The 13,778-nt window shown below is 42.9% G+C and overlaps 1 protein-coding gene across 4 annotated transcripts in view; it reads left to right on the top strand.

Annotated features, from left to right (window-relative positions):
* The window catches only part of DHCR7 (7-dehydrocholesterol reductase), a 29,342-nt gene extending 15,817 nt beyond the window's left edge, over positions 1–13,525 (top strand). For all 4 annotated transcript variants that reach the window (XM_048485092.1, XM_048485094.1, XM_048485093.1 and 1 more), the window contains 6 exons: positions 1,032–1,254; positions 4,489–4,576; positions 6,102–6,315; positions 6,443–6,647; positions 9,427–9,558; positions 9,891–13,525. In XM_048485092.1, the coding sequence (XP_048341049.1) occupies positions 1,032–1,254; positions 4,489–4,576; positions 6,102–6,315; positions 6,443–6,647; positions 9,427–9,558; positions 9,891–10,355 (1,327 nt within the window). In that variant the 3' untranslated portion in view covers positions 10,356–13,525. The remainder of the gene's footprint in view (positions 1–1,031; positions 1,255–4,488; positions 4,577–6,101; positions 6,316–6,442; positions 6,648–9,426; positions 9,559–9,890) is intronic.
* Positions 13,526–13,778: the final 253 nt, after the last annotated feature.

Below are 13,778 nucleotides of genomic sequence, written 5' to 3'. Positions count from 1 at the left end.
AGACTTAGGGGGGTGGAAGAAGGGGGAGCAGCCAAGCAAATGACAATGGGAGTTAGAGTTCCTCGGGGAGCCTGCACGGCACCCTGAGGGGCAAGCCCAGAGGCGAGCAGCACAGGGACAGCTTGTAAGAGGGGTGTGTGCTCAAAAAGACTGAGCGAGGAGGGATGGGGCGTCTGGGGCAGTGAGCCAGCTTTAATCCTATGGCTCAAAAAGCTAGCTATCTAGCCAACTTGCACAGCACCCCCACGACCGGATGCAGGGACAGGCATTCCGCTGCCCAGGAAGGGACAGGAGGGTCAGAATTAGACCCCAGTGGATCCCCACAGTATCTTTAACACTTTCAATAGATGTTGTTAATACACCTGACCTCTTTTACTAAATTCTGTCACTGCATTATGAGAAGGTTTTGAGTGATAGTTCTATATACATAATATGGTTAAAGACTTTTACTCAGTGGTGTAGTGGGGAAAATGGCGCCTGGGGCAGAATGGTGCCCGGGCCCTACACTCCTCACTTACCTTAGTTCAGCTGGCTGCAAAGAGCGGGGGGCATCCCCCCCGTGGCCCCCCACAAGTTCAGCCAGCTGAAAAAGCAGTCTAGCTGGGCCACTGCCCAGCCCCGCCAGGCTGCTCTGGGTTGCGAATCCTGGCTGGTGGGTCAGGTAGGGGCACCCAGCAGTGGCTTCTGCTGGGCCTAGCAAAGTGGGATGAGGGGGAAGCGGGAGGGATATGAGGGGCAATTTTCCACCCCATGTGATCCCAACGGAGCGGGCCCAGGACACGCGACTGCTTTTACTTAAGACTTTTACTTACATATATGAAGTTATCAGCCTTCCCCAAAAATGAAGATGCACTGCTTCTCTATATATGTTTAAATAATGATTGAATAACATTGGACACAGTGGGCCAATGTTATTGTAGTCACAAATCACAAGAAGAAACTTTACAAACTGAAATGTATAATAAATGGAACACTTTGTATATCTGCAACTCTTCCTTTTGTGCAATAAATCTTCCATGTCTCTGTTTCAGGAGCGTTGACTGGATTTCCCTGTCATCTGTCATTTTTCTACTCCTGTTTGCACCCCTCATTGTGTATTATTTTATAATGTCATGTGATCAGTACAACTGCTCCTTAACTACACCAGCTATTGAAATTTTCACTGGGAAAACCCACCTCTTAGATATCTGGAACAAGACACCATCACTGACCTGGAAAGCTGCAAGCCTCTATATTTCTTGGGTAATTTTTCAGGTATGTGTATGAGGGTTCTTTGTTGAATTGCTGTAGGATATGAACTCTGCAGTCTCAAGTGTCCAATCAGAATATAATCAGAAAGTAATTTTCAAAACTTAGTAAAACTCAATTAAAAAAAAAACCTTGTGAATATGTTGTGTTGGTAAACCTGATCAATGGCCCAAGCAATCACCCAAGCCCAATTACCAGTTACAAAAAATACGCCTCATCATTATACATGCCACAACTTCATAATTACCTTCATTCTCAAAATAATTTCAAAATAAGATAGTATCACTTACAATGGGTCCACACTATTCCGTCTTGGATTACATCTGACTCCCACATTCTTACAAGTATGTTTCACACTTCTTGCAACTGCTTCTCTGTGAAGAAATCTTAAGAACATAAGAACATAAGAACAAGCCAGCTGGATCAGACCAGAGTCCATCTAGTCCAGCTTTCTGCTACTCGCAGTGGCCCACCAGGTGCCTTTGGGAGCTCACATGCAGGATGTGAACGCAATGGCCTTCTGCGGCTGTTGCTCCCAAGCACCTGGACTGTTAAGGCATTTGCAATCTCAGATCAAGAGGATCAAGATTGGTAGCCATAAATCGACTTCTCCTCCATAAATCTGTCCAAGCCCCTTTTAAAGCTATCCAGGTTAGTGGCCATCACCACCTCCTGTGGCAGCATATTCCAAACACCAATCACACGTTGCATGAAGAAGTGTTTCCTTTTATTAGTCCTAATTCTTCCCCCCAGCATTTTCAATGAATGCCCCCTGGTTCTAGTATTGTGAGAAAGAGAGAAAAATTTCTCTCTGTCAACATTTTCTACCCCATGCATAATTTTATAGACTTCAATCATATCCCCCCTCAGACGTCTCCTCTCCAAGCTAAAGAGTCCCAAACGCTGCAGCCTCTCCTCATAAGGAAGGTGCTCCAGTCCCTCAATCATCCTCGTTGCCCTTCTCTGCACTTTTTCTATCTCTTCAATATCCTTTTTGAGATGTGGCGACCAGAACTGAACACAGTACTCCAAGTGCGGTCGCACCACGGCTTTATATAAGGGCATGACAATCTTTGCAGTTTTATTCTCAATTCCTTTCCTAATTATCCCCAACATAGAGTTTGCCTTTTTCACAGCTGCCATGCATTGAGTTGACATTCCCATGGAACTATCAACTAAGACGCCTAAATCCCTTTCCTGGTCTGTGACTGATAGCACTGACCCCTGTAGCGTGTATGTGAAGTTTGGATTTTGTAATAGTTACTCTTATCTCCCTTAAAGCTGGTAAAACCAGACCTGCAGTCTTAGTCAATGCATACATGGACTAGCCTCAGGCTGCTTGCTCTCATGCCATGGTCTTATGCTAGCAAGCAATTTGCATACCCACCGGTCTTTAGGGGAGCTAACCCAACTGCAGGACTGCATCCCTGTAAGGACAAGACCATGGCATGAGAGCAAGCAGCCTGAGGCTAGTACCTGTATGTATTAAGATTGCAGGCTGGTTGACACCACATTGGATCTATGTAAGATAAAATTCACTGAGGGAGATTAATCTTTTATAGTCCAATGGGATGGGTGAGTCGAGCAGCCCAATCCAGAGCCAGAAGGCTTCTTGGCAGCACAACAAAAAGCCTCCCTACTGCTGAAAAGCCCTCCACTGGGTGGCATAAATCCAAGACCCCAGCACTGGCATGCTGGCGGGCAAAAGCTGGGCGGAAGTTGACTGATGTCCCCCAGCCACGCCTCTGGAACACCCCTGCTATGCAGGGGTGCAGGAACCACTGATTCAGCACTCTGCACCATGTCTGGCCACCATGAAGGGCCACAGTGGCCACCTGCCGGCACATTTGCCCCTCCACTGAGGTAAGTACCCCAGGAAGGGCAAATCCACCAGTGCAGCCTTACACTGTTTCCATAGGCAGATTCACACACACACACCCAACTTCTTCTTGGACTGGACCTTAAGTGTTCAATCATAACCAACAATTGAAATAGATATAACTTATTTATTCAACAACAATTTAAAAAATAAGTACAAATGCTAATGTCATAGGATAAACTCGTACAATAAAAATTTCAGCCTTTTAACATTTCTCAAAGTTTATTCCTGAAATTTAAGGAAAATTAGACTTCAACCAGCTGTCTCAGGATGCTATGAAACGTTTGGAAACGTGCCCCCCCAGCATATTTTTTTTCATCAAGCTACCACAGAAATCTTATTTACCCATTACATGACTTTTCTTCTAGAGATAGTTGAAGTTAAAACTGAGATAAATCTTTCTAACTTTAACCTGTGATTGTCCTCTAGATAATATGATTGGTTCCCAAATGTTTGTAAGCAACAAGTGCATTTCAAAATAAATCTTGATGGCACATTCACAATTAAAAGAGTGGTGTAACTACTATTTCTTTAGATAGTTAATTAATTGTCAAGGATGAAAGACATATTTTATTTTCATCCTGAGCTTTAGTGAGCTCTACTGAGGCCATAAAAACAACATAAGAACATACATGGATAGCATAATTTAAAACATACATCATACCCTCACCCAGCCATACTATCTTCTTCTACTAATTTCCATTTTGTGTAGTGGATAATTCTAGAGGTCTGTGATAATTTTTTCACAACCCAGAAATGTTTAATGATGGGGAACCTCACTTGGTGGGATGAGTACTTCTGGCAACTCTTCTGCAGTCACAAAACTGGCCCAAGTACTGTTTGAGCCTCTCTCCAGCGTGGTGAACATCCCTTTCTTTCCCATCCATCCCCCACCTCCCAATTATACTAATGCAATATGATTAATTTCTCTTTAGTATTTGACCCAAAACTATCCTTTCTCCAGTATTCATAAGATTGTATCTTCAAACTTTAAATTTAAACACCTGCATTTATCTTTATCACAAGAGGTTAATTTGTTCAGTATGTGAAGCATGCACGATTATACTTGAAACCTTTTACTTTTAAGAAAGAAGGGGATTTGAATAAAAAATCCATGGATATTACCTGTGCTCCACAAAATCACTCACCAATGGCAAGATTGTTTTTCACTGTGCTCTCTTTCAGCAGGTCTTTTCAACCCCTGGACCATTCTTAGAGTTACAGGATAAGTGTATCGGAGCAGCTGTGAGGGTTGGAGGGCAGGAGTGAGGAGAGATAATGGGATATCTAGAGGCAATATTATGTTCCAGATTTCTGGATGTCTATTCTGATTGTTTGCTCATAAATTCATTATGTTACAGGCAATTTTGTACATGCTTCCTGACTTTGCCCACAAGATAATTCCTTGGTATCGAGGAGGATTGCAAGAAGGTGCAGTAACACCTGCTGGTAAGTTCATGCTTCACTGTTGTTGTTTCACAACTGTTTCTAACTTTACCAAGGTCCACATTTGACATTCGATTGCAAAACTCTTCTCAGTCACTTAGTGGGTGTTCCCTTACCACCAAGGTGACCTACATGTTAACACAGGAAATGGAATGCTGATCTTTGGTGCAGCGTGAACTGTATGCAGGATTCTAAATGTGTCTGCTTGAGTTTCACTGAGAAGACTTTGGTGAGGAATGTTTATCAAAATTTGCACGGAAGTTCAGATCACAAATAATGCTGGGAGCCAGTGTGTGGGGTTCGTATGGGTTTGTCCAACCCTGTCTGTTTGCTTTACTTCTACATCACCCCTGCTTTGCTACTGCTACTCTGACTTTCTAACTGTTCAAAACATGTACCTTTGAATATATTTGGCTGTTCTCCTTAGAACTTCATGGTGCTAGCTCTGTCCATATTCAACAGCTTTAGACCTATTTTTGCTAGGAAGCCTTTGGCAATACCCTTCGTCCTCTTAGGCAAGCTTAAGTACAGGTAACTGCATTCACATCTGTTGTCTAATGTAAATTCTTCAGGATAGGAGACTTTCTTTTTTGCTGATAAAAGCCTGGAAAGTATCTTGCATTTATTTTTATTTATTTTATCCATTTTGTAAGCTGCCCTTCCCTATGCGGGCTCAGGGTGGCATACAACATCACTGATAACAATGAAATAATAAAAGCACTGTATCATGATGCTATAATCTCTGCTAATGGATAATAGTTAAATTAAAAACATGCCTTAAAACCACAATTTACGCCAGTACTGGGAACACAGGAAGGGCAGAAAAGGGGGAGGAGGAAGGGGAAGAGGGAAGGCCAGAAGATGGAATACTATTCCTGTCCTCAACCATAAAACTGATGGAACAGCTCCCTCTTACAGGACCTGCAAAATTGAACCAGGTCTCACAGGGCCTGGTCACACTTGACAGAGTTTTCCACCAGTCTGAGGCCAGAACTGGAAAGGCTCTGGCCCTTGTCAGGGACAGACAGACAGATTTCAGGCCAGGGATCATTAGCAAGGTGTTAGCTGGGTGTAACATTCTTTGAGAATGTATTGAGAGAGCTGTGCCACAGATATGAAGGCCCAGACCATTTAGGACTTTGAATGTTAGCCCCAGAACCTTGAACTTGATTTGGCATTCTACATGGAGTCAGTGCCACTGGCAGTGCCCGACCATGGAGAAATTAGCACAGCTACTACAAGGCTACTAAGGCTACTACAAAGCTGACCTGTGTATCCCAGAGTCTGCGAGGCAGTGAACCAAAATATCATGATGGTCCCACAGCCAGGGCAGAAGCCAGATTGAAATGGGTCCAGGACCAGTGCATCCTGCAAGAAAGCCTGGAACTGCTCCACATTACACTATCTCAACAACGGTACGGAGGATGGGCCCACTGAGTGCTAGTTGGAAGGATCCAACTGATCCAATGCTGCAGCTTTCTCATTTGGTGTCTTTGCTGAACTGATCCATGTAACTTTTGCTTTTCAGGTGTCACACTTAAGTATGAGGTCAATGGACTTCAAGCCTGGCTTATCACAAGTGCCTTTTGGTTTGCAAACGCTTACTACTTCCACTGGTTCTCACCCACCATCATTTTTGACAACTGGATTCCACTTCTATGGTGTGCAAATATTCTTGGCTATGCAGTATCTATATTTGTATTTGTGAAAGCCCGCTGGTTCCCGACTAATGCAGAAGACTGGTATGTTGGCACTTATATTGCCCCACTTTTGTTTTCTAAAAGCTGCTATTTTTCAACTTTGTTTTGTGAATATAGTTGTAAAAATTGATCTTAATTTTTGTGTTTGTTTTTTTATATACCATTTTAGCAAATACACTGGTAACTTCTTTTATGACTTCATGATGGGGATTGAATTTAATCCTCGTTTAGGAAAGTGGTTTGACTTCAAACTGTTTTTCAACGGTCGCCCAGGCATTGTAGCATGGACTATTATTAACCACTCCTTTGAATCTAAACATGAGGAATTGTATGGTCAAGTAACCAATTCTATGAATCTCATCAATGCTCTTCAGGTAAGCACACTCATTACAATGTAGATTAACATAAAAATCTGGAACTAAAAGAAAATATTCTGTGACCTATATGGAGTTGCAGTAAATGTCCAGTATAATCCTGTGACTTCCTATTTTTATATGTCTATTACATGGGTTGCTACTCATGCTTTCGGAGTGGGGTACATAACACACCCAATGCCTATTTAGAGGAAAGATGGAAAGTGGGAGACTTTTCCTCAGCCCTACTTCCTGTGTGATATCAATGCTCTAAGTAGGAGTCATTAAGATAAGTATCTGCCAGTAGACTCTGTTATAGGGAATAAGTGCTTAGTAAAATCATCAACAAATTAACACTTCAGTGGTGTCATGTAGCTTGCAGAGGACTTGAACTATAAGAACAGTCCATCTTATTTTCTCATAGAGATAGATTTAACTAATTAATTCAAAAGCTGGCAAAGATCAACGTATGTTATGTTGTGTTGATGTGAAATTTTGACTCTTTAGGACTTCTCCCCCTTTCCAGGGGTGATTTCTTCTCTCCAACTAGGTTCTGGTGGGTTTTCCGGGCTGTGTGGCCGTGGTCTGTGGCTGGCATCTTCAGAGGTGTATCACAGTTCGCTCTGGTCTGACTGACCAGTCTAAGGAGAAGGGCGTTTAGTGTGGTATATCGTCCATGTCCCTGGGTGGCTAATCATTAAGCGTTTGGGTGACAACTTGCTGTACAGAGGTGTATTGAGTGCATTGTATTGGCCATGGGTGGGGCTATCAGTCCATTTTTTAAGTACTGGGAGCCAGGCTTTGCTAATTTTTAACGTCTCTTCTTTCTTATTGAGTTGTCCTGGTGTTTGTGAATTTCAATGGCTCCCCTGTGCAGTCTGACATAGTAAGCTTCTGAATTGTCCAGAATGTCAGTGTTCTCAAATAAAATATTACGTCCAGTTTTGTTTAACACATGTTCTGCAACTGCAGATTTTTCAAGATGGTTAAGCTCCCAGTACTTAAAAAATGGACTAATAACCCCACCCGCAATACAATGCACTCAGCCACACCTCTGTACAGCAAGTTCCACCCAAACACTTAATGATTGCTTCCCCACCCTGGGACATGGACAATATACCACACTAAACTTTCCCTTCTCACTTAGACACAGTGTGAAACAGACTTTTCTCTGTGATACACCTCTGAAGATGCTAGCCACAGATGCAGGCGAAATGTTAGGAACAAAATCCACCAGAGCATGGCCACACAGCCTGGAAAACCCAGCAGAACCAGTTGAAGCCAGCCGTGAAAGCCTTCGACAATATGGCTAAGAGTTTCCCTGGTGACAATTAATCGATGTCTGTGTGGAACAGGAGTAACCAAGTTTCCTTCAGTCTCATAACTGAATTTTTTGTGGCACTGCCTCAGATACAATTAACAATTTAGCAATCTCAAAACAGACATTGATGAGACTGGGCAAAATATCATCGTGGCTGGAACATATCACGGCAGCACAAAGTTGGTAAATATGGCATGGGTGGCCATTTGTATTACAACTACTCAGAACCCCGTACAAATATACATCATAGATGGTATCCCACCGGTGCGTATGCCAATTAACTGCCTAGTCCAGCTACTTGCATGAAATAAAACTCTCCAGTATCTTGAACACATCATCTTGTGTAATTGTGATCAGAAACTAAGAGAGGTTGCTTTTCAGATACCAAGTATATTCAATAAATTGTGCACAACCGGCAGTGCCTTTTAATTCAACCAACTGAAGTATACAGTATGGGCTCGCTTTAATTTCTGCAACTGCTTGATCCAAAATGGCTTTGCTCATCTCAAAGACTTAGTTTCTCATGGTGTTACCTGCAAGTGAGATCAGGTTCATCTTTCTCACTTTTGCTTCCCAAGAACAACACTCAAAGCTTTTGCTGGATATGGCTTGATACAATTCTCTCCTGTTGTAAGAGACTACTGGCACTCAGCATTACAGGGAAGCCTATGTTTTTACAGTTGGAGAAATATTTTTATTGTTGGAGTAATGTGTCCCGTTAAATCCATGCTGAACTAGTTCAAAAAGCAGTTATTTTTAAAGTGTTCAGTATCTTTTCCTGGAACTGTTTGACTTTGTTAGATGTGATCCTTTAACTTGCTGAGTTTCATTCTCCCCCAAGTTAAGGGATTGAATTGGCAAGAACATATTGTCTCAATGGACCGGTCAGCAATGCTTGTTCAATCTCCACTAAAAATGCTTCTCTGTATGTCAGTTTCTTTCCTGAAGCCGTATGTTCGGGTGCTTGTTACAGCAGTTTTATCCCCCACTACAACTTCCAACCTCCTTCTCAGTTTAAAGACTGTGTCTTATACGCCCAGAACCCGGGCCTGTCCATTAGTCACAAAAGACAAAGAGGCAAGGAAACTGACAGGTAACAAATATGAGTGCTTCGGCAGAATCCATGTTAGGTGCTTTAGTACACTTTAGCAAAGAAGATATCCGCCTGTTCAGTTCTGAATTGTCTAACAGATACCAGCACTATGCTTGGAACATTACTGCGTACCAACCTGGGGGGGAAAAGCTTAGTTGCCAGATAAGCTTATTCATAATGGAGGACAAAAACTCAAATGGAAGAATTGATTATGATAGCATCACAGTAAATAATTTACAAATAGCTTAATTTAGTAGAGACATAAATTAGCTTGTTCATAATTAGGCCCTCCAAGGCCTAATTACGCCCAGGTTTAAGAATCCTGAATTCAGATGATATGCCATCTATGATTAACCATGGTAGTCAAACAGATCTTTTATTTTCAGGTTCTATATGTCCTAGACTATTTCTGGAATGAAGCCTGGTATTTGAAAACTATTGACATCTGCCACGATCATTTTGGATGGTACCTAGGCTGGGGAGACTGTGTTTGGCTTCCTTACATGTATACCCTGCAGGTATTGTTTTATTCACAGTATGTCATAAGACATTTATTATAGTAAAGGTGGTCCACTTTGGACATACCCTATCATTCTTAAAATCCCACATCAGTTGAATGTTTTAAGTTCTGTTGACACAATTCCCTAAACTACCTGGTGAGGCAAAGTGGGTGATATAGTCATCTGTCATTTATCTGTGTGCTCAAGAAGAGATCTGTAATAGAAACTGGTGTTTATAGTTCTTTCTCTGATGAAGGAAATATTCAATTTATAATCTTGTGTCTTTTTAAAGAAAAACTAAGAATGCTAGTAAAATGGAACTGACAGACTTTCCCCCTTTTTCTCTTCAGGCATTATACTTGGTCTACCACCCTGTTCAGCTTTCCAGAAGCACCACAGCTGAGATTCTGCTATTGGGACTGTTGGGCTATTATTTCTTCAGAATGACTAATCATCAGAAAGATCTCTTCCGTCGCACTGATGGAAACTGTAAAATCTGGGGGACAAAGCCTAAATATATTGAATGCTCCTATATGTCAGCTGATGGGACCAAACATTATAGCAAGTTGTTGACTTCAGGATTTTGGGGAGTGGCCCGTCATTTTAACTATACAGGAGACTTATTGGGGTCCCTGTCATACTGCCTGTGTTGTGGATTTGATCACATCCTACCTTATTTCTACATTATTTACATGACAATTCTCCTGGTGCACCGCTGCATTAGGGATGAACATAGATGTTCCAGCAAATATGGCAAGGATTGGAATCGATATTGTGATGCAGTCCCTTATCGGCTATTTCCAGGTGTTTTTTAAACCCTTAACTTTGGAGGCCAGTAAGAACCTCCACTTCTTTTTTCAACAGAACAAGTATTGAGAGTGTCCAAATAATATAACATCAATAACATCATTTGGCTGTTGACTTAGACATGATGCAAATCTCACGATTTTTTTGACCCTAAGATATTTTTTTTAAATGTGAGGGTGCTTTTTTGTAACAGTGTTTGATTTGGCTGTTGTAGGTTTTTCAGACTGTATGGCCGTGGACTGGTGATTTTAGCTGCTAATATTTCATTTGTTGTTGATTTGCTCCTCCCTCCCCCCCACAAACCCTACTGTGGTACTGCACCCTTGCCTGGTTCAAATTCACTGAGTGTGCTGTCCCTCCTTACCCGAGTGGTCTTCGGCCCATCCTTGCCTCAGGTGATGTGGGGCGTAAGCTCAAGTGCTCTGCTCCACCCCCTGGGGCCCAGGCCTTGGTCCTGTTGGTGCTTTTGTTACAGGGGGTGGCAGGGGGTTGCCCATCAGGCTGGGTGGCATAGCCTGGCACCACATCTCTTGGCCCTGACTGGGTGGTCCTACTGGGCCCCAAACCCCTCACGCTTTCACTCTCATTCAAAGTCTCCCTCTTCTCTCCCTGTCTCAGCCCTCTCTCATTCCTGCCGGCCTTTCTACCCCCCCCCCCTCTTTCCCCACCCTTCCTTCCAGTCCCATCCCCTGCATCCTTTCCTTCAAAGCCACATTGGGCCATAGGCTCCCAGCCTGGCCTGGCTGGGTCCCCTGTTGGCCACTTAGCCCACGACCCCACCTTCGCATTGAGGCGGGGAAAGGATGATGACTGCCTCTGCCAGGGAGCCAAGAGTGTGGCTGGCTTGGTGCTGGTAGGTAGAGGGATCAGGCCTGGCCACCACAGCCTGGCACCCTTGGGCCCTTCCCCCCCCTCCCCCCGCTTACTTTAGTGCAGGCTGGAGAAGCAGACTGTTCCCTTCAGGCTAAAAACAGTCTGGTGGGAACTACATTTCCCATGAGACCCTGGGGCTCGCAAGGTCTCCTGGGAAGTATAGTTCCCAACAGGCCGTTTTCAGCCTGACGGGAACAGGCCGCTTCTCCGGCCTGCACTGTTTCACAAAGGTAAGTGGGGGGGGGGTGTCCCTCCCGGCGAGCGCCCATTGCAACGTGCACCCCCAGTTCCCCTGGTAGCTCCGCCTCTGCCCTGCTTACTTCCAATGCAGGGGTCCTAGTTGGCACGTTGCTACTGCTGCAGGCTGCCTCAGCGCTTTGGGTAAGCTGCGGGGAATTGGAGGGGCACCAGGCAGTGTTAGGGCTTAGGCGGCAGGTGAAGTCTGAAGCACCAACTGTCGTCATCCTCAGACACACTCCCCGCCCCTCAGCGAGGCATCCTCCTTGTTGGCATTGTACGTACAGAAAAGAGAGAAGAAGAAGAGTTGGATTTATTTCCCCTCTTTCTCTCCTGTAAGAAGACTCAAAGGGCTGACAATCTCCTTTCCCTTCCCCCCGCCCCCAACAAACACCCTGTGAAGTAGGTGGGGCTGAGAGAGCTCAGAAGAACTGTGACTGTTTAATTGACACACATACCGCTGATTTTCCATTATGAAGAAATTCATTGATAACAGCATTTCATTTTTTCTAAATGTTTGAATAGTAGGGTAGTTGGGTATGTCTGCAGTGGTTCAGCTGTTGAGATTTAAAAAATACTCATGAAGCAAACAGCAGAATAACTGCTACCAAGTTTATTTTTGCATTCTGAAAAATGGGTAATTTTGTTTGCTGGGGTACTGCCCTCAGTTACTAGCCTGGATTTATTGTATACATTTGCTATTTACTGCCTTACCCTTTTGTATGCATAGGTCCTCTTTCACACAACCACATTCACATACTTTAAATGAGAATGGCAACCCCTCTGTCTAGTTTTTTTAAAAATGCACTGAAGTGACACTTCTCAACAATAAAAATTAATACATTTGTATACATTAGCATCAGTCAATCTACAGCAAGATGTAACATGAGAATGGTTCTCTTGCAAAAATGGAAACTGAAGGCCAGTTTGAGACAGTTTTGGCCTGACAACTGCCTTAAAATGGGTCTTGTATTTAAATGTGTACTTGTATATACTTTTCTGGATATGTTAAAACTAAGAGGTTTTATGTAACATGATAAACATCATTAAATACAGAATATAAATAGCCTACCATTTGGAAAAACAGTAAACTGGGAACCTAACCTGCATAAGCAGATTAGTTGCCTCTTTTATATGGAGTATTAGGTCTTGGACTCTTAAGCCAATAAATGGAATCTGAAGTAGCATTTATTGATTAGGCATTGAAGCACCATACTGGTAAAGCCAGTTCTCACGAAGCTGACATCCACAGCCCCCTTTATCCCCCGAGTGAGCCCCCCCTCCTGTTTTCCCAAGAATTTGTGACAGCCTTTGGAGCTAAGGTGCCCCAAGGTTGCCAGCAGATAGCAAGAGAAAGCCACCTGGCTTCCTGCCCTATGAGGTAACAAATGTAACATTGTTCCAATGGGATAGGAGAACCGGGGGAAGCCTAGTTGTCTACAAGGGTGTGAAGCCAAAAGTAAAGATCAAGGAAAGAATGCGCAGATGGCAGTGGATACATATAGCAGGCTGGTTACATATATCTTAGCAGCAGCACAGTTCTGGGAATACATCTCAATCACCTAGATAGCATCCCCCTGACATTTCAGTCACCTAGGCTAGATAACATCCCTCTGACATAGAGCTCCATAGCTCAGTCTTGGGAAAACTAGCGAGGTCAGGATCTGAGAGAATGGGCCACAAATACAAACTTCTTTTAGGGCTTTCTTATTCATTAAACAGGCTGCTTGAAATGAACTAAAAGAAGGTTTATCTGCAGCAGATACAACTCTGTGCTACATGTGATCATAAGATCTAGCAACACACAAGAGGAAAATGAATATTTTTAAAACATTAAATTAAAAATTCAACCATTTGTATCATACCTTAGCCAACGTTGATTAGTTAAAATTGCAAGGTTTTGTATTCATTTTGTACGCAGTATAGAATGGAATATTCATAATTCCAGATTCAAAGATGGAGCAGTAAAGAAGGATGTAAATGCAGTTCATGTAATTGCCAGCTGGTTCATCTAATGTGACCATATTTTGTAAAAAAAATAAAATAAAACACAATCTACCTTCATAAATAGACTTGCATCCAGTATATTATCATAGAATTAAAATAATTTTGTTTGCTTTCCAGATTTTCAATTTGTTGGGATAGTTTTAAATGGGGGGGGGGGGAGCACAAATCAACACAGGGGAAATGGTATGATGCTACATTCTGTATGCACGAATAGTCTGGAATACAATGGAAAAATTATTCTGTTGACTTGCATAGAACTTGGGCCATGTTTTTATTTAGAGAAATGATGCTTTAATGGAGCATCTTTAGTTGAG

Source organism: Sphaerodactylus townsendi, linkage group LG02, assembly GCF_021028975.2.
Source record: "Sphaerodactylus townsendi isolate TG3544 linkage group LG02, MPM_Stown_v2.3, whole genome shotgun sequence".
NCBI lineage: Eukaryota > Metazoa > Chordata > Lepidosauria > Squamata > Sphaerodactylidae > Sphaerodactylus > Sphaerodactylus townsendi.
Note: the sequence above shows the minus strand (reverse complement) of the source record. Positions and strands in the feature narration are given on the sequence as shown.